Below are 24,577 nucleotides of genomic sequence, written 5' to 3'. Positions count from 1 at the left end.
AAAGTTGAATGAGGGTTTTCCGGTGAGCAGAGATTTATGGGTGTACACTGATTTGCAGATATATGGAGAGTTGGGTGTGTTGACGGATTCGGGGGTGAACAATGACTTTGAGGAGCTGTTGGATTTGGAGGTGTTTCGAATCTCCAGGTTGTTTCGTTTATAGTTAAACGCGATACGAACTTTACCATCTGTACTTTTTAAAATGGAAGCAGCCATTCTGTGAACTGTTTGAAATGATTCATTGCTGGGATAGGCTAATGTGCATGTGGGAGAATCAGTGGGTTTGGATGCGCAAAGGATTCGGGGGTGCAGACGGATTTGAGAATATGCGCTCATTTAGGAGTGTTTTGGAGAATATGGGGGATGTACATGGATTTGGGAATGTGGACAGGAATGGGTGTTTGCCAGCTAATGTTGGGGGTGCATGCGGATTGGGGGCAAACATTAACTCAGATGCACACGGATTTCGGAGCACATTTGAGTGTGTGGAGAGATTTGGGAATGTCGGCGGATTTCAGGGTGCATACGGATTTTGGGGGTTCGGTGGTTTTGGAGCGTACATTCGGGGTGTGTATGTATTTCAGGGTTCTGAGGATTTGGAGGTGTGACGACTATCAGACTTGTTTTGTTTAGAGATAATACTAATAAATGCATTTTGAACGTTGAAGTTTGTTCTTGCTATTTTCTAAGATGGAGACGGCCGTTTTGTGAACTATTTGAAATGATTTTGCTCTGAGGTGATCCAATATGCAAGTGTGTCTGCTGATTTGGAGCTCTGACGAATCTCAAGGTTGTTTCATTTGTACATAGATTAATAATGAATGCAATTTGAATTTTGACCTCTGTTCTTGATTTTTATGGTTCAGGCAGCCATTTTGTGAAGTGTTTGAAACGAGAGGTCGGGAGCATGTGCAGTTTACGGAGACAGAGGGGAAGGGACTGAACCGAGGAGATAAATTGAACTCGAGGTCTATGGATACGTGTAGAGTCAGGCCGGGTCAGGCAGAAACAATGGGTTGATCCACACAGAGACACAGAAACACGCTACACAGAACGGCAGTTCCTTATCCGCCTCTCCAGCGCTCCGCCGTGTTCCTTAACACACAGGTGGTGATATGATTAAAACAGACTCAACCCCCTACTAGACTGCTGAGCTTTATGGCCATGTATTAGGGTTAAGGGTGGGTCCTGGACGAGCACCGAAATGTTCTGACTGTGACTGAGTCACTGACGATGTTGGAGGGTTTTGTGGATATGAAAGTGTTTATGCACCATCACAAACAGATCCCTTCCTTAGAGTCCCCCAAGCACAAATTATTCCACGAGTTTATAGTCTCAAGGTGAATAGTAACAGTAGGTGATTCAATACAATTTCACAAGCTATTAATACATAATTTACTTCAATATTCTGTGTCTCTCAAATGGCTCTATTACAGTACATACCTACTGTGGAAGCACATTTAATTGATAAGGCATCACGGAAGGTTCAGTCACATTTTGGCACAAACTAATGCACACGAATTGTACAAACATTATATCAGTTAATTCTTTAATCGCAATCTGTCACCACAGAGATTGCACCTGCCTGACGAAATTGGTTTGTAAATAATTTAAAAACAGTTATTTTTAACTCTGTTGAAATGTGTTCCTGAGGAGTCGCTAAGTGGTATTAAAAACCCCAGGTATGTGCTGGCTTAGCATTTCATTCCGAGAGATCGCCTGTAGCACAGGGAGACAAATCACTGGACAGAGAAAATGTCTGCAATGTTGAATAGTTACTACAGTGTGCAGAAAATATTGTACGTGTCCATTGCCGTCATTGGAGCTCCTGGTGAGTGAGCAGAACAATTCATGTTTGGTATTTCTGTGCGTTAACCCATGTGAATCTGTTTATAATCATTTGACAAGCTTCTAACTTGATGATAATTATACAAATATCCGTCAGAGATATTGATCCTGTCAGTTCAACACTCTGACATTTCATATTTAATGACAAGCGGAACTAAACTCCTGTCTGTCATCTAACTCACGGGATCGACTCGGACGTTGCTCTTGCCTTCAATGCCACCTTATCCGGAGTTGTGTCGGTGTGGGGACAGGAAGCTCTCCCGTAAGCTGTGACTGGGATGGGTTTACATTGTGAAGTTCACTGTTTCTGAGTTATTGATCAGAGAGAACCCCTGGTCCTGTATTTCATGTCTCCCTGTGGAGTCTGTCACAGTCGGATCTCACTGCCTGTCGGTCAATAATTGGGTCTGATCACCTGAACCACTGTCCACGGATCTGCTGACGATAGTTATCGAATTGAACTGCGCTGCGGAATTAATCCATTAACGGAGCCACTCAGTCTCAGGTTACTAAGTTGTTCCTGCTTTCCCTCTGAGACACGTCGTAAACTGGGGCACCGCTTCGTCCTGTAGAACAGTCTCGGCACAACACCAAAGCTTGTTCAATTCCATGTTTGCTGCCTGACCTACTGAGCCCTCCAGTATTTTGTCTGTGTTGCTCCCCTGTGTCTCCCTTCTCGGCCCCATCAGATGCTGAGTTTCCGGAGACCTGGTCAGTCACGGTTAAATCAGTGAAACCGGCCCCGTCAGCGACTGGAATCGGGATCAGCACCGATCGTTGTTGTTCATGCAGATCGATTTTATCCCCGACGATTCTGCACACATTGTCTTATCTCCGCACTGAAGAGGGCAGGTCAGAGACAGTGTGACCCGTGTTTGATGTTAGATTAGCAGCCGTTCACAGACTCCAGCACTCCTGATCTTTAGCTGAAACCCTATTCCTTGAGGAACGTGTTCAGTAATGCTCAGTGTCTCTCTCTCCCTCCCCCGTCCCCGTCTTTCACCCCCTCTCCCGTCCCTCCCGCCTCCCCCACACACAGTGAATTTAGTGCCGATTGTGATCCTGCCCCGGGGAAAGTGCGGCCTCTCTACCTGCACCACTCGCTACCTGGTGGCCATGGCAGCGGCCGATCTACTGACCATCGTCACCGAGGTCATTTTGTCTCAAATCAATGAGTATTACTTCCCGATGAATTTTCTGGACATCACGCCTGTGTGCAGTGTTATCGATGTACTGAAGTGCACAGCCACAGATTGTTCTGTCTGGTTCACCGTCACTTTCACCTTTGATCGGTTTGTCGCCATTTGCTGCCAGAAACTGAAAACAAAATATTGCACCGGGAAAACTGCGACAGTGGTTCTAACAACAACCGGCGTACTTTTTTGTCTGAAAAAACATCCCCCGGTTCTTCACACGGGAACCCAGCGTGATAATCGACAACATACCTTGGTTCTGTGTACTCATGGACAGGTATTTCGCTGACCCCGGGTGGGTAGTATATGACTGGCTTGATACAGTTTTAAATCCATTCCTTCCTTTCGCTGGGATCCTGCTGCTCAACGCTCTGACAGTCAGGCACATTTTAGTGGCCAGTCGGGTCCGTAAGGGGCTGAAGGGTCAGAGCAAGGGGGAGAACCGCAGTGACCCGCAGATGGAGAGCAGGAGGAGGTCTGTGATTTTACTCTTCACTCTCTCCGGCAACTTCATCCTCCTGTGGATGACAGTGGTGGTAAATGTCATGTATTATCAGGTCTTAGGGAAAAGATTCAATTTCAATGATTCTGAATGGATCTTTAACTACGTCGGGATTTTGCTGAGTGATTTCAGCTGCTGCACAAACACATTTATTTACGCGGTGACTCGGTCAAAATTCAGGGAGCAGGTAATTAGTGCGGTGAAATATTCTGTCCCCTCCGTGCTTCAATTCATGAATAAAACCGCGTCCTGAGCACAAGACGGAGGTGGCCACAATTTCTGCAGTCGGGACGCCAGCTCCTCATATTCACTGCCTGATCTCCGAGTTGTTATTCCGGGACTGACTGTCCCATCGTCTGGCAAGTCTGGAACATTAGGATAGTGTGTTACTGGGGAGGGTCAAAACACTGCCCTGGACTCGTCAGATATCAGTCAACGAACTACACTGGAATGCCACCAACTGATTGGTCTATGGATATGCCCATCTATCCCCAATCCCGCCCACCAACCTCACAGTCCGACTTTACCACAAGACAGCGGGAGTTCTAGTCTTATGCTGGTTGGCTAATCCAATGTCAAACACACCAGTTTCCGCCTAGCTTTTAAATGATTGTCTAACATGAATGAGTGGGGCAGGCTTTGGATACATGTCGGTTGACGCTGCGACTTAATGCGCGTTCCCGCCACTAACTGGACTGGAATATGGTGCAGAGAAATGGGAAATAAAACCCTCGTACTTATTTTTTTTCTAATGAAAGCTAAATTACACCCCCCCCCCAAAAAAATCCTATAGATTGTACAAAATGAAATCCAATAGAGTGAATCGAGTTAAACTCATTCCCACAACTAAAATGAAAGATATCCACCCTCAACGATTGTAATTAAATCTGCATTTGATTTCCATCTACTTGATCAGCTTCACCCTGAAACAGTGTGTGTTGAAATGCTTCATAATGACAAAATCTACACAGCCCAGTATGAAGTTTTCAAACACAACGTAGGGAATAATTCTTTATAGTATGGCCAATTCAGGTCGTATCACTATAATTCCTTCCCTTCTTGTTTGTAGCCACTTCTCCCATGAACCCAACACTGTTCGATATCTGTAAAGGTGCCTCCCCTTGTGCCCAGTGTCCCACTAGATTTCCCATAAACCCCTCATTCTTAACCCTGCAAACCCTGAAACAGGTTCTGATTTGCAACGTGGAAGGTCTTTATCCACAGTCGAACTCTTAACAGCTTTTGTGACTAAACAGTCAACCCGCTCATTCCCCTCAGTACCTCCATGTGTGGAGACCCCTCAGAAGAAAATGTATAATCCAATACTTTGCGTATGAAATAATGTTTGATGAGTTTCCAACAGTAACTGTGACCGACTGCTAGTGTCCAGCTAGTCCCAGACTGACCAATCCGTTTTAAAATTCATCAAAACCGAAGACAACATCTGAACAAATTACAACTTTACATGGACGAATTTCCTCCAAACACTATAGGTCTAGAATGATGGCCACATATTCTGCAGTTTTTACAGATAAATGGTCGGTAAGCATATATTTACAGATATATGGCCCTTGTGGCTACGGGGGTCGGGGGTATGGAGGGAAGGCTGGGGCGGGGTTCTGAGTTGGATGATCAGCCATGATCATAATAAATGGCGGTGCAGGCTCGAAGGGCCGAATGGCCTACTCCTGCAACTATTTTCTATGTTTCTATGTTTCTAAGCTGTTTCTTTATCGTCACCTTCAATTCGGGCACAACAAACACCATCATCCCCAGTTAAATTGCCTTTTGATTCCTCTGCAACAATGGTTAACATATCAAAATAATTGTCTTTAATATATTGATGAAGCAGCAGATCCTCAGGCATAACAGAGTCCTTGTACTTTATTAAAATGTGAGACCTAAAATCAAGTAGTCACAGACAGAACAAAGTGGCGTTTCAGAGAACGTGACAGTGCGGTATATTGCATAATCCAACAATCCCATCTTCCCAGCCTGATTAGATCCCAGCCACCTAAACAGGAAAACACTTTGCGTATAATGTTCCCAATAGTCCTCGAACACAACTTTAACCGGAAGATCATTTCTCTGCCTCCTCAAATTAATCCTATGCTAGCGTAACTGCAATATCTGCAATTCTGATGATAGTTCTGCCATTTCAGCCAGTAAAACCGAAACAGGAGACGACCTTACTGCACCACCATACAATCTTAAAGCCTGTTTTTCTGTCACATTCAAGTATTTTAGAGTTGAAAATGAAGCCCCACAGCTATAATAAAGAACAAATCTAATGAAACCAATTTAATTCCCTGGTTCATATTTTCACTGTTATACTGTATGTATTTCATTCAGCAGTTCGGTAAGAACAGTCTGTTTTGCTTTCAGCCTGTCTGGGTTATTGCTGAAGATAAGGGATGATGAGAAATGTGTGGCATCCAATTAGGATGGGAGGACTTTGGGGACGTTTTCCTTTCTGTTGAACACTGAGATCGGGCCTGGGGCTTTTTTCGGGGGGAGATGGAGAAAGAAGACGCTGGATAGAACAGGTCGTAGGATTTGACCCAGTGTGGGACCGGGATTCGACGAAGCCAGGGGCCGAGATCGATTTATAATCAGTGAATATGGTGAAACTTTGAGCTCCAACTTGTGTACATTTCTATTTGTTTTTCTTTACTAACCCTTTAGTTAAGTTCAGATTCATAAATATACTTCCTTTAATCGTATGCAGGGTACTGTCCGTCATTTCGTGGCACTAATTTGTGACGGGTAGCAAATTACACACATCCACACAAACTGGGGTCCGGGGCTGGAAGTCATCTCGGTCTCGCGAGTCTGGCGCTACTTATTCTAGTCCAGTGTCTTCCCCGGACTTTCGTAGCCGACGAAACCAGAGTGTTTCATCGTCGGGGTCTCGTCGGGGATCGATTTCGTTGGATGTTGTGCGATAGCCCTGAGCATTGATCCAGTGGGTTGTGTGTTTAAGTCTGTGCTAAACTACTGTCCGGTAAAGTGATTACGGTGTGAGGCTGTGGATGCTGCAGGGGTTGATCAGTGGTGCGAATCCACAGGGTTACCGGTACCGAATACGTGAGTATTGACTGGGGGAAACATTCGTACCCGGACGAGTTGTTAATTCGAACTTTAAACACCGTTAGAGCAGCAGAGCCTCGCTATCAAAAGCCGAGAATGTTCTCAGGAGCGAGGCCCACACTCAAGGGGGAAGAGAAGTATCGGACTCGGGCAGAGCGGACCGCTCAGATGCTGGGTGAGTGGCAGTGCCGTGATGACGTAGAAAGACAGCGATTGGTTGAAAGTTTGAGGGGGCCGGCTGCTGACGTGGTGAGATCTGTAAACACACTGAGCCCGTTAGCCACTTCTACGCGCTACATTTAAGCGCTATAGAAAATGTGTTTGGCACAACGGGAAGCCCGATGGAACTTAGGAACTTAGAAAATGTTTCAGGATAAGGGAGAGAAACTTTCCGTCTATATTTTTCGACTTGAGATACAGCTGGGTTGCTTGTGGCGCAGACGGACCATTCAAAACAGCGGAGGTGAATCAGTTAAGATGGGCTCAAATAGCGAAAGGCGCACAGTCACAGGACACAAACGCTAGTGGTCTCCGGCTCTCTGGTAAGTCGCTCCCCACTCCGTTGCTTGTTGAGCTGATCATAGAAGTCAGAGAGGAGGATAATGCTTCGGAGCCATGGTGGTGTTGGGGTGGAGCTGTACCGTCCTCGGTCGTAGTCCCCTGCGCTGAAGTGACCATTGATAGCCTACCCCGGGGAGGGGTAAGGGACCACATGGCAGAGTTGAGAATTCAGATGTCCCAGTTGTCATCTGTGGGTGCGCTTCCCCCCCTCCAAACGATAGAGCTGATAGCGAGGTTGACCACCTTAAGGGACGGACTATGCAGAGCGCTGCTGGTGGCCGGAGTCCCCCGAGGACAGCCGCCGGTATTTTCTGTTTTAACTGTGGTGGAGGGACACTGGGTCAACCCGCACCTCTTGTCCCAGGGGCAGTAGGTGGTTCCGATGGAGAATCTTGACGGGCCCCTTCCCGTCCTCTGGTCTCACCCGGAAAACTTGTAGGTTTGGCATTTGACTCTCCACCACATAGGGTGTGGCCACCCAGCGGTCATCCAACTTGTGCTTATGAAGACTCTGTCTGCCGGCAGGAGTTGGGAGAACTTCACTTTTTGATCATACCTCCTCTTATTTCCTCAATACTGCTTGGCAGCCGCGACCCCGGCTAATTCATAAGCCCTTTTCAGCTCTCTCCTATAATCAGACACATACTTCAGAAAAGTCTTCGGTGATAATTCATCCTCGTCAGTCCCAAAACAAAGGTCAATGAGCAACGTCGCCTCAGGCCCAAACATCAGATAATATGGCGAGTACCCAGTAACTTCATTTCGTGTACAGTTGTAACAATGAACCGGATGCATAATATGTTGACTCCACCTGCTCTTCTTGCTGATCTCCAGAGTACCGAGCATGTCAAACAAGATCTGATTAAACCCCTCAGGCTGGGGATCGCCCTGCGAATGATGGGGCGTGGTCCTCGACTTCTCAACTCCAAGCATGCGCAGTGACTCATAGATGAGTCTGCTCTCGAAGTCCCGTCCCTGGTCACTATGTATCCGCCTGGGAAGGCCATAATGAACGAAATGCTTCTCCCATAACACTTTTGCCACCGTAGTCGCCCTCTGGTCCTCGGTAGGAAAAGTCTGAGCATATCTGGTGTAGTGGTCGGTGATGAATAAGACATTCGCCGTGTTGCTGGCATCGGGTTCTATGGACAGGAAATCCACACACACCAGGTCCAGGGGCCCTGCACTCTGTAAGTGGGACAAAGGAGCTGCCCGCGTAGGCAGTGTCTTCCGGCGTATGCAGCGAATGCACGACTTGCAGTATTCTTCAACCTCCGACTTCATTCGGGGCCAGTAAAACCGGTCGCTGAGCAATCCATAGGTCTTCTTCACCCCCAGATATTCAGAATCATCATGAAGTGACTTCAAAGCAATCCTCCGATACTTCTCGGGCAGAACCAGCTGGCAACGCCGGGTCGGACCGGTCACGACGTGACCCGGGATAAGATCTGGCTCTTCAACTCCAGTCGAGGCCACTCTTTCAGTAATGGAGGCACCGAAGCTTGTTTTCTCTTCTCTGTCTGAGCCGTGTCTCAATTTTCTACCGCAGACCAAATAGTGCCACTGCCCGGGCCATCCCGCTGAGCAGCCGCCACTTCCCCAGAACTCAATTCCGGCAGCAGTGAGGTCACAGTGAACCTGGGGAATGACGTCATCGGAAGCCGCCCATTGATCCGCTGCTCGATCCGGCCGCTCCTTTTCCTCTGCCTTCACGGTGATGGCAAACTGACACAGGGCCGTCACCCCAGGGGCAGGAGCGCTCTCCCCCTCCTCGTCCCTGTCCAGTCCCTCATGCACCTGTCACCCCAGGGGCAGGAGCGCTCTCCCACTCCTCGTCCCTGTCCAGTCCCTCATGTACCTGTCGGGACAAAGCATCCGCATCAATGTTCCGGCTCCCCGGCCGGTGCTTCAGGCTGAAATCATCCACCTCTGTCCAAAAGTCTCTGACGGGTTTAGATATTCTCCACCCTCCTGTCCCTCCTCCCCTCCTTTTCTTCCCCAGGGGAGGGTAACCACACAGAAGCTGATTCAAGGGGTGACTCACTTTGGCGTGGCCCGTCAGGAATCTCCGATAATAACCACAGAACCCCAGGAACGAGCGCAGGGCGCTCACAGTCTGGGGCCTTGGCCAAGTGATCACGCTTCTATCTTAGCCGGGTCTGTAGCTACTCCATCAGGAATCTCCGATAATAACCACAGAACCCTGGGGCCTTGGTCAGGTGGACACCGCTTCTATCTTAGCCGGGTTGCAGCTACTCCATTTGTGAGATTATGTGTCCGACTTAGATAACAGACAGGGAAAGTTTTAACCCTGCAGCTTTCAGGCAGCCGAGCACCTTCAGTAGCCTCGCTTCGTGTTCTTCCAAGGTGGATCCAAATACTGTGAGGTCATCCAAATTCATGAACACCTCAAGCAAGTTCATATACCCAACCGTCTTCTCCATGACCCTCTGGAAGTTCGTAGGGGTTCCCGATATGCCCTGGGGCATCCTTTCGAACTGGAAGAATACCAGGGGACATATAAGTGCCATCTTCTATTTGTCGGCCTCACTCATGCGGATCTGGTACTATCCACTCCGCAAATCCAGCACACTAAACCACTTCGCACCACTCAGAGAGGCCAGCGCGTCTTCGAGCCTCGGGACCGTATACTGGTCAGGGACGGTGCGCCTGTGCAGAGTCCTATAGTCCACACACATGCGTACCTTCCCGTTCTTCTTCCAGGCCACGACTATTGGGGACGCACAGGGGCTTTGGGACTCAGTGATGATCCCAGCTTCCTTCAACTTACACAAATGCTACCGCACGTCTTCCATGTCTACTATTCGCCGCGATCTCTCTCTAAACGGGGTGTCCTCGGTCACCCGGATAATGTGACGCGTTGCTCTTGGAACAACCCACATCAAACTCGACAATGGAAAATACGCCTTCCAATTTCAACATCTTCTCTACCAGCCTCCACTTCCAACCCGGCGGCACCGGGGAGTCCCCGAAGTTGAATGACTCAGCGGTCAACTTCCCCCGCTTTTCCAATAGTTTCTCCCCGGCGTGCCTCACGGGGGCGCTAAACATTACCGTCACCGGGAACAAATGCGCCAGGGGCATCCCCCGCTTTAAGGTGACCTCCCTCTTCGTAGTGTTCCTGACGATTACTGCCATTCTGCTCGGCTGTACAACTGAGGGCTTCTGCAATTCGGGCATCACCAGTAGCCCAGCCGGAAATCCCCACTCCCCCTCGTGGTCTTCCGGAGCGTCCACTAAGAGGGTTTCTCCCTCAGGCATTCCGGGAAATATGGTGGGTCTCCATCACTCTCGCTACCTCCCCGGGCCATACCACCATTGGTTTCGACTGGGTGAACCACACGGTCCCTTGTTTAAATTTGGTATCCAGCCCAATGCTGCCACGCACTTCCTCAAGATCATCTTGATACACTGGGAGCACGGACAGGGTCCCCAAAAATCTCTCACCCGCCTTCTCCTTACAGGCCCCCATGAGCCTCCTCACCAGAGGGATGTTGGTCCCCACCAGAATTGAAACGCAGCTCTTCTCAACAGGGAAACCAGCACCTCTATATCAAGACCCTCAGACACTCCCACATCGGCCTCCGAGAACTCCAGTTTCACTGACAAATAACCGTCGTATGGATAATCACCAGCACTGAGACCCCAAATCTCCAGTGCACTGAATGGTGTCAAGGGTAAATGCTTCAGATACCGGTTGTAAAACGAATGGTACAGTAACGTGACCTGCGATTCCGTGTCGAATATGGCTTTAGCGTAAATACTCTCTATCCGCAGCGACACACTGGAGTGTGGTCCCACTAAGCCTTCAGGAATAGGGTCTTTTACTTTCGGGAGTACCTTGGTACATTGCTGGGAACGTGTTCCCCCAGAGACACCAGGCCGTTCCCTCACTGGGTCCCCTCTAGGTTTCCCCAACGACTCTCCTTGCTCAGGTACCCGGGAGCTCACTCTCCTTCTGGCGAGACACCTGCTGCCAGCAGCCCTCCGCACTGTTCATCCCCTTGGGGAATCTGCAGCGCCCCCCCCCGCCCACAACAGCCCCAACATATGGGGGGGGTCACACCCGCTGATAACAACCGACGTATCTCCGTTCTCAACTCTGCCACAATCTCTTCTACCACTCCCCGGGGTAGGCTATTAGTGGTCACTTCACCGCAGGGGACACTACCGAGGACTGTACCCTGCTGACTGAGTCCTCCCGTGCTTCCGCCGCGTTCTCCTCTTCCCGTACCTCTCTGATCAGCTTAACAAAAGATGGAGGGGACGCGTCTTACGAGACTGTCAGAGGCCCCACACAATCGGGTCATGGCTATCTGGTCCATTCTTAACCGATCCACCTCAGCCGCCTGAATGACCCCTCTGTGCCGCAAGCAATTTAGCTGCCTCTCTAGCCGTAAAATAAAAGCAGAAACCTTCTCCCCCTGCTCCTGACGCATGCTTTGAAACGCCACCAGGAGCTCCGCTGGGCTTCCAGTCGGATCAAAATCATTGCCCAGTGCTTGTTGATAACTGACAGCTGTCGCTACGGGATAATGTAACCTGACAGCTCCCTCGTCAACGGCCCGCCCATTCAAACTTTCAACCAATCGCTGTCGCTTTTCATCATCCGAGCACTGCCACTCATCTAACAACTGAGAGGTCCGTTCCGCCCACGTCTCATACTCCTCCTCCCCTTTAGGTGTGGGTGTTATTCCAGATAATAGGTGGAGCCTGCCATAGCTGCGACTTGGAATCTGATTTTTCCATTTATTCGCCAGAGAAGTAAGGGCGGCTACTACCTCAGAATTCTCACTCTCCACCGGGGGACGTGGACTAATTAGATCTTCCAACTCCGACCACTCTTTCCCCTCACTCCACAGAAATGATAGAAACCTGTCTTTGAAATCTCCGCCTCCAGCTCCCTCAGCGCTGGTCTGCATGAGAACAACAGCAGCATCCGCCATTTTATCAAGTCTCCGCTCACAATCACAACTTCAACAGAACCTAACAGTGGAATTAACAATTCATCCGGAGTACAAATATCTGCCCCACTGGTTCATTTCTCAGGGTAATTACACAGCATCCAACAGAATCAATCCCGAACGTAGCCCCCACAATTGTAATTCTCGCTTTGCCTAGCGGCTTAATCTAGGGGGTGATAACCCCCTGCCCGGCCAAACTGAAGAAATGTCGTTTGGATGGATGCTGCCCGATGTGTCCCCTGTTACAAATTAGTGCCCAGAAATAAGAAACAGAACACACTTTGCGATTAAATGATTAAGCTTTATAACTCTTACTTTGACTGTATGGTTAGTAGAGAAACAAAATTGAATAAAGGGTGCGATCTTATTAAACAGTCTGTGCGCAAAAGTGGAGCTCACTGATAGGCCGATCGGTCCCCATCGGCCTCCTCCGATCGTTACTGCCCTTCGGACCCGCGCTCCGAGTCCACCCTCTCCGGCAGTCTAGCAAATCTCTCCATTCGCGTCTTCTCTCTCCATCTCTCTCTCTGACAAAATCAACGCTCCTAGATTCACGAAACAGAGCAACAAAATCCTGATTGGCTGACATGCATCCCACAGTCCTGTTATCGCCAGCCATAACACGAACATTGCTGCTGCAGAGAAACTGTTACTTCAGCAGTGAACATTACAAAGAAGCCATTACATTAGCAGTGAAACCTTACAGCGCGTTACACATAACAGAAGCATCTGGCTTCCCTTGGGCTGTATTCCCTGGAGTTCAGGAGAATGGGGGCTGGGGTCGTGAGGGGAATCTCATTTAAACATTCTGAATTTTAAAAGCTCTGAACAGATTAGATATGCGAAAGTTATTTTCCATGGTAGGTGAATCTAGGACAAGAGAGCACAACTTCAGGATCGAAGGTCATCCATTTAGAAAAGAGATGAGGAGAACTTACTTTAGTCAGAGGGTGGTAAATTTGTGGAATTTGTTGCCACATGCAATTGCGGAGGGCAAGTCATTGGGTGCACTTAAGACAGAGAGAGATGGGTTCTTGATTAGCCAGGGGATCAAAGGGTATGGGGAGAAGACAGGGGAGTGGGGATGACTGGAGAATTGGATCAGCCCATGACTGAATGGCGGAGAAGCCTCGAAAGGCCGAATAGCCGACCTCTGCTCCTATATCTTATAGTCTTAATTGAGTTGACTGAGTGAATCCTTTCCCACATTCAGAACAGGAGAGTGGCATCCCCCAGTGTGAATTCGCTGATGTATTTTAAACTCAGACAACCGAGTGAATTCCTTCCCACAATCTGAGCAGGTGAACAGTTTCTTCCCAGTGTGAATTCGGTAGTGGCTCACAAGTTTGGATGACTGAATGAATCCCTTCCCACATTCAGAGCAGCTGAAAGGTTTCTCCCCAGTGTGAACTCGCTGATGCACCTTCAGTCGAGATGACCAAGTGAATCCCTTCCGACATTCAGAGCAGGTGAATGGCCACTCCCCAGTGTGAAGTCGCTGATGTTCCTTCAGTTGAGCGGAATGGGTGAATCTCTTCCCACATTCTGAGCAGGTGAATGGTTTCTCCCCAGTGTGGTCTAACTGGTGTGTCAGTAGTCGAGAATGCCGAGTGAATCCTTTCCCACAGTCTGAGCAGGTGAATGGCCTCTCCACAGTGTGAACAAACTGATGATCTTTCAGCTGAGCTGCATCGGTGAATCCCTTCCCACATTCTGAGCAGAGGAATGGTTTCACTCCAGAGTGGATTTGCTGGTGTCTCAAGAGCTGAGATGACCGAGCAAATACCTTTCCACATTCAGAGCAAGTGAACGGCTTCTCCCCAGTGTGAACTCGCTGATGCTCCTTCAGTGCAGATGACCGAGCAAATACCTTTCCACATTTAGAGCAGGTGAATGGCCTCTCCCCAGTGTGAACTCGCTGGTGTGTCAGTAGGTCAGATGACTGAAGGAATCTCTTCCCACAGTCTGAACAAGTGAATGGTCTCTCCCCAGTGTGAACTAGCTGATGTTGTAGCAGGTGATTTGACTGAATGAATCTTTTCCCACAGTCTGAGCAGGTGAATGGCTCCTCCCCAGTGTGAACTCGCTGGTGGGTCTGTAGGTTGGACGACTGAGTGAATCCCTTCCCACAGTCTGAGCAGGTGAATGCCTTCTCCCCGGTGTGAACTCGCTGGTGTCTCTGTAGTTTGGAGGAGTGAGTGAATCCCTTCCCACAGTCTGAGCAGGTGAACGGCATCTTTTCAGTGTGAACGAGCTGGTGTTCATTCAGTTGAGATGATTGAGTGAACCCTTTCCCACATTCAGAGCAGGTGAATGGCTTCTCCCCAGTGTGAACTCGCTGGTGTCACTGTGTTGTGGTTGAGTGTGTGAATGTCTTCCCACCGTCTGAGCAGGTCAATGTCCTCTCACTGGTGAATTTTCTGATATACCTTTAGCATCAATAACAGAATGGCTTCCCACTTGCAGAACATGTGGAGCATCTCACTATGGTGTGAATTTGCTGATGTATCTTCATTACTGGATGACTGAGTGGTTCCCCTCCCTCACACAGAGCGGGTGAATGGCCTCTCCCCACTGTCAACTCACTGGCGTGTCTGCGCGTAGCCTGTGAGTGAATCTCTTCCCACACTGAGAGAAGAAGAATGATATCTCAATGCGATCAATTCTCTGGCAATTCAGAAAGTCAGACGTTTGAATGCCTTGTACAATCAATGCAGTTGAGAACTGATCTCCAGTGAACAAATGCTGGTGTGTTCTCAGCTCACGGTTCCAGTGAATTTCACAGAGTAAAAAGAGAAAACTTCATTTCAGAGACAGAATACATTTACCAGCTGGGATGAGATACTTCTTCATCTCCAAGGATCGACAACAGATGTGTTGGCGTTGCAAAGAAAATATTTGGTCACTCCTTAAATATCCAGACAGAGACAGAAAAACTGATGTTTTGTTGTGTTGAAGATTCCCGTACACAAGTGCTCTGCAATTTCAAACCTGTAAAAATATTTGCAAAAGACATCAATGGCTGAAGAACAATATTTCAGGAGAGGTTTTCATCTGTGGTGAGAACATCAGAACAAAAGAAATAGGAGCAGGAGTTGGCCATCTGGCCCTTTGAGCCTGATCTGCCATTGAATAAGATCATGGCTGATCTGGCCATGGACTCATCTCCACCGACTGCCTTCTCCCCATAACCCTTAATTCCCCAACTATGCAAAAATCTATCCAATCTTGTCTTAAATATATTTACTGAGGAAGCCTCTACTCCGTCATTGGGCAGAGAAATCCACAGATCCACCACTCTCTGGAAAAAGCAGTTCCTCCTCATCTCCATCCCAATTTACCCGAATTTTGAGGCAATGTCTCATCTACCAGTGGAAACAAATTTCCTGCCTTTATCTTCTCTATTCCTTCCATAATTTTACATGTTTCTGTATGATTTCCTCTGAATGTGAGCTCTGGCGTCACATTTTACCAATTTCAACACAAGTTGGGGGTACTCAACTTGAGATATACCCCAGGATACTGTGGGAAGTGAGGGAGGAAATTGCTGAGCCTCTGGAGATGATCTTTGCATATCAATAGGGAGAGGAAAAGTACCAGAGGGTTCGAAGACATTTTTCCCTTTTCAAAAAAGGGAGCAGAGATCAGCCAGAAAATTACAGACCAGTGGTTCTGACTTCAGTGGAGGGCAAGTTGTTGGAGAAGCTCCTGAGAGGCAGGATTTATGAGCATTTGCAGAAGCATAATCTGACGTGGGATAGTCAGCATGGCTCTGTCTAGGGCAGATCGTGCCTTATGAACCTGATTGAATTCTTTGAGGATGTAACAAAACACACTGATGAATGTAGAGCATTGGATGTAGTGTACATGGCTTTCAGTAAGACTTTTGATAAGATTCCTCATGTGAGGCTCATTCAGAAAGTAATGAGGCAAGGATCCAAGTAGACCTTGCTTTGTGGATCCAGAATTGGCTTGCCCACAGAAGCCAAAGGTGGTTGTAGATGGTTTGTATACTGCATGGAGGACGGTGACCAGTGGTGTTCCACAGGGATGTGTTCTGAGACTCCTTCTCTTTGTGATGTTTTAAATGATCTTGATGAGGAAGGAGAAGGGTGCTGATGACACAAAAGTTGAGGGTGTTGTGAAGAGTCTGGACAGTTCTCCAGAGGTTACAGCAGGATGCAGATAGGATGCAGAACTGGCAGATGGAGTTCAACCCAGATAAGTGTGCTGTGGTTTATTTCGGTACATCAAATTTGAAGACAGAACACAATATTATGTTGGGACTATTGGCAATGTGGAGGATCAGCGAGATCTCGTGGTCCATGTCAATTTTACACTCAAAGCTGCAGTGCTGATTGACAATGTTGTTAAGAAGGCCTCCATCAACCATGGAACTGAGTTCAAGATCGGTGAGGTACTGTTACAGCTATATAAGACCTTCTTTAAACTCACTGAGAGTCTTGAGTTCAGTTACCTCATTACAGGAAGGATGTGGATACCATAGAAAGACTGCAGAGGAGATTTACAAGGATGTTGCATGGAATGGAGAACATGCCTTATGAGAATAGGTTGAGTGAACTTTGGAGTGACAGAGGATGAGAGGTGACCTGACAGATGTGTATAAGATGATGAAAGGCATTGATCGTGTGGATAGCCAGAGACTTTTTTCCTAGGGCTGAATTGGTGTAGTTTTAAGGTGTTGGAAGTAGGGTTAAAGGGGATGTCAGAGGTAGGTTTTTCACACAGAGAGTAGTAGGTGCATGGAATGCACTGCCAGCGATGATGGTAGAGGCAGATACCATGGAGACTTTTGAGAGACTGTTAGATATGTACGTGGAGCTCAGGAAAACAGAGTGCAATGCGGTTGGGAAATCCGAGGCAGTTTCTAGAATAGGTTACATGGACGGCACAACACTGTGGGCCGAAGGGCCTGTAATATATTGTAGATTTCTATGTTTCTATATGCACTCATCTTCGAACAAGGCACGGATCAGACATTCTGACTGACCATCAAATTCTCTGACTGTATTCCTGTCTGTGTGAGAATGTGCTATTTCTGACTTCAATCAACCTAAGACTTGGCTCAATTTGTCTCTGTCCTTTGGTATTATTTCAAGTTCTAGTCATGTTCCACAAGACTACAAAGAGCACTTGTTTTTACATGTATCATCCTGGAGATTTACTAATTACTCGGATACCCTCCACCAGCTGATTGACAGTGATAAACCCATCGATGGCAATGCCAATGAATATAAAGTGGAGGGCAGTGGCTATTCTCAATGGACTGCGGCACTTTTGTGATGTAAAAGCCACAAGCCACTTGTCATCGAGGCAAAGATGTTTCTTATCGTTATTCACTCAGAGAGAACTAAATCTGACGGAAGGTTTTATTTCCATACAGCTCTAATTGACATTTTCACTGACTGGAAGGTAAACTCTTCCACCGAGATCAACTGGGAACTATATTTTTGTTCCGAGTTACTAATCCTCGGATTTACATAGCTGAAACACGGCAGTGTTTGGGAGATACATTCGCTCCCATTTCCTTCGACTGTAGGGGAACAACGCTTGGTAGTGTCCTCCATGGCTGCCTCTTTACCCAGAAGGGCCTGCGAACCAGAAACCTGTCTGCCAGCCACCGAACAATAAAGCGATGCGCATGCGCCGCAGAAAAGGCGGCGGCCCACCGCTCATTAGCCGAAAGCCTGGCGGCACTGGATACGGATCGTGGGGCTGAGAAAGAGGGAACGGACCGGGACTGTGCTGGGGTGCAGGACCAGTGCGGCAGGAGCTGACAGTAATAGCCCGTCAATCACGTTTCAGACGCCGCTGATTAATTCCCCACCGGAGACCCCTCCTACCTGCGGCCGGTCTTTGTGAGCCTCTCCTCTACTGAGCGCATGCGCGATATTTGGGATGACCTCATACCTCTGCGCATGCGCGTGTGAGCAAACAGAAGGAAATCTGCAGATGCCGAAATCCCAAACAACAGACGGAAAATGCTGGAGGAAAGTCAGGGAGGCAGACAGCAACTATGGAGAGAAGTGAACAGTCGGCGTTTCAGACCCAGACCCTTCTTCAGGACTGGAGAGGAAGGGAGGGAGTCAGCATGTGGGGCAGGTGAGGTGATAGGGTAAACCGGGAGAGGGGAAGGAGTGAAGTGAAGAGCTGGGAAGTTGTTTGGATAAAGGGCTGGAGAATAATAATAATCATAATAATAAGTACTCTATTAATTCCGAGTGGGAAATTCATTCGTTCCAGCAGCAACATCTAAAAGCACAGCAAGCAGCGGGCAGACTTTACTGCAAATAAAGTACAGAATAATAATGTACACAATAACACTGTATCAGTGTGCAATAATAATGTAAAAACAACAATGCAGAGGCTATTGAACTATGATGTGTGTTCACCTGTCGCAGAAGATTTTTGTTACGATCCTTGTGAGGGCGGAGCTGAGTGAATTTGTTGAAAAGGGGTCGGGGGCTTTGCTGCCTGTTCAGTAGGTCATGGAGAGGATATTCCGGATTGTCCATAATCGATAACAGTTTGATCAGTGACATCCACTCCACCACTCACTCGAAAGAGTCCGGGTTGTGGCCAAGGATGGATCCAACCTTTCTGATGAGTTTATTTAGTCTTTCCCAACGTAAAGCAGCGAAGAAGACTGCACTCGCTACAACAGACTGGTAAAAGATCTGCGAAATCCTGCCTCACGTGTTCAAGGATCTCGGCTTCCTCAGAAAATAGAGTCTGCTCATCCCCTTCTTTTAAACAGTCTTGGTGTTGGTTTTCCAGTCGCGTCTCTTGCCGAGGCGAACACCCAAGTATTTGTCCTCCTTCACCATCGCAACTTCTTCTCCCAGAATGTATACAGGACTCATCACAGTCCTCTCCCTCCTAAAATCTATCACCATTTCTCTGGTTTTGACCATGTTCAGGAGCAGTTGATTCTTCCCTCACTATTCCACAATCCTGTTAAACCAGCCCTCTGTACCCCGAGTCCTGCCCATCTCTGATGCACCCAACTACGGCAGAGTCATCAGAGAACATCTTTAAGTGGCCAGACTCAGAGTTGCACTGAAAGTCTGAGGTGTTCAGTGTGAACAGAAACGGAGACAGGACAGTCCCTTGTGGGGCTCCAGTGTCACTCATCTCCACCTCAGGCAGAGAACCACCCAGCGGTACAAACTGGGGTCTATCTGTCAGAAAGGCAGTAATCCAGGAGATAGTGAATTTGTCTACGGCCACCCTTGCTCAGACAACGTGGCTGGATTGTATTGAAGGCATTAAAGAAATCAAAAACAGTGACTCTCACAATGCCAGCAGCATCATCCCGGTGGGAGTGAGCTCGCTGCAACAGGGAGATGATGGTATCATCCGCTCCCTCATGAGGTTGGTAGGGAAACTGTAGAGGGTCCGAGGTAAGTCTGGACCGGCCTCTGCATCACCTTCATCACATGAGGGCAATTGGTCTGTTGTCATTAAGTCCAGATGGAGTCACCGTATTGGGTAAAGGAACCAAGCAGGAAGTCTTCCCCAACACCGTTATCTTTTCCTGACTCAGTCTCAGATTGTAATGGTGCTGCAAAATACCAGAGAACAGGATCGTACAGGCCTTCAGTACCCTGGGGCTGATGCCGACAGGGTCAGCAGATGTAGTCTCTCCCCCTGTCTCCTACCCTGACCTGCAGTCACTGTCAGACGGGACAGCAGAAGTAGTCTCTCCCCCTGTCTCCTACCCTGACCTACAGTCACTGTCAGATGGGACAGCAGATGTAGTCTCTCCCCCTGTCTCCTACCCTGACCTACAGTCACTGTCAGATGGGACAGCAGATGTAGTCTCTCCCCCTGTCTCCCACCCTGACCTACAGTCACTGTCAGACGGGACAGCAGATGTAGTCTCTCCCCCTGTCTCCTACCCTGACCTACAGTCACTGTCAGATGGGACAGCAGATGTAGTCTCTCCCCCTGTCTCCCACCCTGACCCGCAGTCACTGTCAGACGGGTCAGCAGATGTAGTCTCTGCCCCTGTCTCCTACCCTGACCTGCAGTCACTGTCAGACGGGACAGCAGATGTAGTCTCTCCCCCTGTCTCCTACCCTGAACTACAGTCACTGTCAGACGGGACAGCAGATGTAGTCTCTGCCCCTGTCTCCCACCCTGACCCGCAGTCACTGTCAGACGGGACAGCAGATGTAGTCTCTCCCCCTGTCTCCTACCGTGACCTACAGTCACTGTCAGACGGGACAGCAGATGTAGTCTCTCCCCCTGTCTCCCACCCTGACCCGCAGTCACTGTCAGATGGGTCAGCAGATGTAGTCTCTCCCCCTGTCTCCTACCCTGACCTACAGTCACTGTCAGACGGGACAGCAGATGTAGTCTCTCCCCCTGTCTCCTACCCTGACCTACAGTCACTGTCAGACGGGTCAGCAGATGTAGTCTCTGCCCCTGTCTCCCACCCTGACCCGCAGTCACTGTCAGACGGGACAGCAGATGTAGTCTCTCCCCCTGTCTCCTACCCTGATCTGCAGTCACTGTCAGATGGGTCAGCAGATGTAGTCTCTGCCCCTGTCTCCTACCCTGACCTACAGTCACTGTCAGACGGGTCAGCAGATGTAGTCTCTCCCCCTGTCTCCTACCCTGACCTACAGTCACTGTCAGACGGGACAGCAGATGTATTCTCTCCCCTGTCTCCTACCCTGACCTGCAGTCACTGTCAGATGGTAACTAAATCTAGTTGCGAGTTGACGAGGGACTGTTAATGTCAGATTCTGCAGATATTGCAGCAGTTCATCACACTCAGGACTGAACCCTGGTCACTCAGCATTGCAGGGGTTTGTTAGACCAGAACTCCACATGATACAGCACAATCAGGCCATTCGGCCCATCGAGTGTGCTCTGCGATTTCATCAGCACTCAGTTCTGGTTCATCGCTCAACACACAATCCAGAATAGCTGATCCCCAACGTGTTCAACTGACATCTCGTTGGCATTTTACAAATTTCCCCCTCTGTAATCAACACTAAGCTGATTTTCCTAATTGTAATCCCCCATGACTATCGTAACATAGCCCTTTTGGCAGGCATTTTCTCTCCAATTGTAATTCGTAGACCACATCCTTACAACGGTTGGAGGTCTGCATATAAATCATCGCAGGGTCTTGTTACACTTAATGATTCTTCGCTCTACCTACAGAGATTTTACATCTTCTGATCCTTTGCCGCCCTTTTTTTGTAATGATTTGATTTCATATTTACCAGCAGAGGCACCCACCCCTTTGCCTACTTACCTGTCCTTTAGATACAACGTGTCTGCTTGGACGTTAAGCTCTGGGTTGTAATCTTCTTTCAGCCACGACACGGAGATGTACTCAAATCACACTGTGCTACAAGTTCACCTTTGTTACTCTGTACACTGCGCACGTTCCTTCAGTCCTGCATTCATCACCCTTATAGATGTTGTCTCACTTTAACGGTGCAACTCATTCCGTTGACTGCAATTTTCACCTGATATCAGCCTCTGCATTTTTTGTTTATTACGTGTGATCGTGAACAATAGCTAGATCAGAAATGCTGATCAAGTCAACTAGTTCCCAAAGAGAACTCTGACAGGCCAATCAGATGGTTCACTGCTGCTCAGCGATAGAACACAAGAAAATCATATGTACAATTAAGAAACATTTAAAAAAATAGTAGAAATACTGGAGTCATGATGAAGTCTGCTGGAGAGAGACATTTATACACCTGCTGTCCTCCATTATTCAAAGAGATTGAAGAATAAGGTTGCAGGGTGACAAAACGTGACAGGAGCACTTGGAACTAAAAACTAATCACGACTGGGAGAAAACAGCATCTGTTCTTTACGCACTGTTCTCTAGCAGTTTAAGGACTAAGTCCAGCCGGAACATAACTCAAAGTGCTCTTGAAAGTCAGGTATTAACCCTACCTGCCAACAGCCAAGCATTGCCATCCCGGTCCCCTTCATCATATCTTATGAAGAAGCATGTGCCTTCCCTCCCAGAGATGATAGGTGTTTGTGCACTCGACTCTTGAAGGCTTGGAACCCATCGTCGCTGATCTTTCCAACCACAGCATCTGGAAGGCTGTTCCAAATTCTGATAGCACAGTGAAGGAAGCTTCTATTCAGTGTGTAGGTTCTCGTATCAGGCATAGACACAGCATGAGCAGGCACAGATAAAGCTGATCGTGTGGTGTGCCGTCTCTCATAACATGAGGGCAGCATGGCGCTTGCTAGTACTCTCACTGCACGCTACCTCTGTTGCCAACCAGCTACCTCATCCCCAGCACTCACACTCTGGTTCCCATCCCCCTGACAAGTTATTTTAAACACAAGCTGTAACAAACCTGCCCACGAGCATACTGGACCCCGCCAGGTTCAGATGCGACCCGTCCCTGTTGTACAGATCATTCCATCCCCAGGAGAGATCCCAATGACCCAGAGATCTGATGCAATGCCCCTGCACCAGTTCCTCAGCCACACATTCATCTGCCGAATCATCCTATTCTTACCCGATTTTGAAATGTTGTCTCACCTGGAAGGACTGTTTCTGAGCCAGAATGGAGCTGAGGGAGGAAGTAAATGGGAGCGTATAGAACTTCCCTCGCTGGCAAGGATATGTTTCAGGACGGAGATCAGTGGGGGGACCGGGGTAAGGTAAAGATAGGAAGGTAGGAAGCGGTTTAGACAAGATAACCATGCAAATTGGTCGGGTTATAAAAAATGTCAGCTGGTGTGAGTGTGTTTTGTGAGCCCTGCTACCTGCCACGGTCGGTGTCCTTCTCAGGTCAGCTGTCAGCTATTGCGCCAGTGTGGATGGTGGAGGCTTTACAGGGATGGTAAATGGTGTAGGGGTCAGGCGGGGTTACAAAATGACGATGAGTGTAGGGTAAGAAGGGTTTTCACAGAGGGTGATGGCCGCAAGGATCGGAGGTGTGAACAGAAATGGGGACTGATGTAAGGGTTTTCACAGAGGGCGAGGGCCACGAGGATCGGAGGTGTTAACGGAAATGGGGAGTGACGTAAGTGTTTTCACAGAGGGTGAGGTGTGAAGGATCGGAGGTGTGAACAGACATGGGGAGTGATGTAAGGGTTTTCACAGAGGGTGAGGTGTGAAGGATCGGAGTGTGAACAGACATGGGGAGTGATGTAAGGGTTTTCACAGAGGGTGAAGGCCGCAAGGATCGGAGGTGTGAACAGAAATGACGTAAAGGGATGTGAAGGAATGCTTCTCCACCACTGGGGAAACGTACTTCACTTGTTGTACCAAAATGGCATTTCTTTCTGTAACAAAATGGAACCTGTATTGCATCGGAGTGCTTTGCTAATAATCTTGGTGCAACATGATGCTGATGGTACCTGAGCACTTGAGAGCAGAACCGCAGCTGTGCGACTGGAAGAATGCCAAACGTTGATTCAGCAGACAACAGAATGCACCCTGTCCTTGAACTTGTGTCCAAAGGGGTGATGGTATTGTCTCTTTTTGATAAAGCTATTACCAGCACCTGGGCAGTGCTAGTTTTCCCTTGCTGCAAATAAACATAAAGGGACTTATGATTGATCCACTCTGAGTTAATTGTTGTTGGTTACCAGATGTGGTGAAAAGGTGCTTAACACCATCTCCTACCTGGACACTCACTCTTACCTGCACCCACACCTTACTCCCCACCGCTTCGCCATCTCAACACTATACAACAATTCAGTAGAAACTGAAATACCCATTCCATCCATTGAGCCTTCTCCACCATTCGATCACGGCTATTGGATGTCCCCTCTGAACCCCACGCTGCTGCCTTCTACCAGTCACCTTTGACACCCTTATTAATCAACAATCCACCATTTACTTCGTTAAAATCCATTACGCCACTGGTGTTTGGGGCAGCAATGAGGAGATTGCAGAAGAGGTTCACCAGGATGTTGTGTGGATTGGAATCATGAGCTACTGTGTGAGGAGAGTTCAGATAAACCTGAGCTGTTTTCTCTGGAGTGGAGGAGCTCAGGGTGACCTGATAGAAGTTGATCAGATAACAAAAGATCTCGATAGAGCAGATAACTGCCACTTTTAATCTTCTGGGTCACAATGTCAAATACCAGAGAGCATGCATTTAGACAGATGAGGGACCTGTGAAATTCATTGCCACGGACGGCTCAGAGGCCAAGTCATCCTGTTTAGATAAAACATACATTGATTAGTAAAGTCATCAAAGGTTAAAGGGTGAAGGCAGGAGAATGAGGTTGTGAAGGAAAATAAAAGACACTGGGACAGGTACAGCAAAAGGAAACTTTAGAGGGAGGCGTGTCAAGCACAGACAGATGGGACAGACTCAGATAGGGGTTCTTGTCTGGCATGGAGCAGTGGGGCTGAACACCAGTTCATT

The 24,577-nt window shown here is 48.2% G+C and overlaps 1 protein-coding gene and 1 pseudogene across 1 annotated transcript; one reads left to right on the top strand and one right to left on the bottom strand.

Annotated features, from left to right (window-relative positions):
• The first annotated feature begins 1,298 nt into the window (after window positions 1-1,298).
• Window positions 1,299-3,796, top strand: LOC140185241 (probable G-protein coupled receptor 139; annotated as a pseudogene).
• Window positions 3,797-13,353: 9,557 nt separating this feature from the next.
• Window positions 13,354-18,120, bottom strand: LOC140184998 (uncharacterized). The gene is made up of 3 exons (XM_072238228.1): window positions 18,044-18,120; window positions 17,782-17,896; window positions 13,354-14,517 (listed from the first exon to the last, which is right to left on the bottom strand). The coding sequence occupies exons 1-3, from the start codon at window positions 18,118-18,120 to the stop codon at window positions 13,354-13,356; spliced, it is 1,356 nt and encodes a 451-aa protein (XP_072094329.1).
• Between the last annotated feature and the right edge of the window lie 6,457 nt (window positions 18,121-24,577).

This window comes from Mobula birostris, chromosome 20 (genome assembly GCF_030028105.1).
Source record: "Mobula birostris isolate sMobBir1 chromosome 20, sMobBir1.hap1, whole genome shotgun sequence".
NCBI lineage: Eukaryota > Metazoa > Chordata > Chondrichthyes > Myliobatiformes > Myliobatidae > Mobula > Mobula birostris.
Note: the sequence above shows the minus strand (reverse complement) of the source record. Positions and strands in the feature narration are given on the sequence as shown.

Bases quoted from the DNA above. Each gene is read 5' to 3' on its own strand.
- LOC140184998 (XM_072238228.1), bottom strand. From the start codon at position 18,120: ATGCGCAGAGGTATGAGGTCATCCCAAATATCGCGCATGCGCTCAGTA. The intron at 17,897-18,043 runs GTAGGAGGGGTC...ATCCGTATCCAG, and splicing joins CTCACAAAGACCGGCCGCAG to TGCCGCCAGGCTTTCGGCTA. The intron at 14,518-17,781 runs GTAAAGAGGCAG...CAGTGACACCAG, and splicing joins TGGTTCGCAGGCCCTTCTGG to CGAGTTCACACTGGGGAGAA.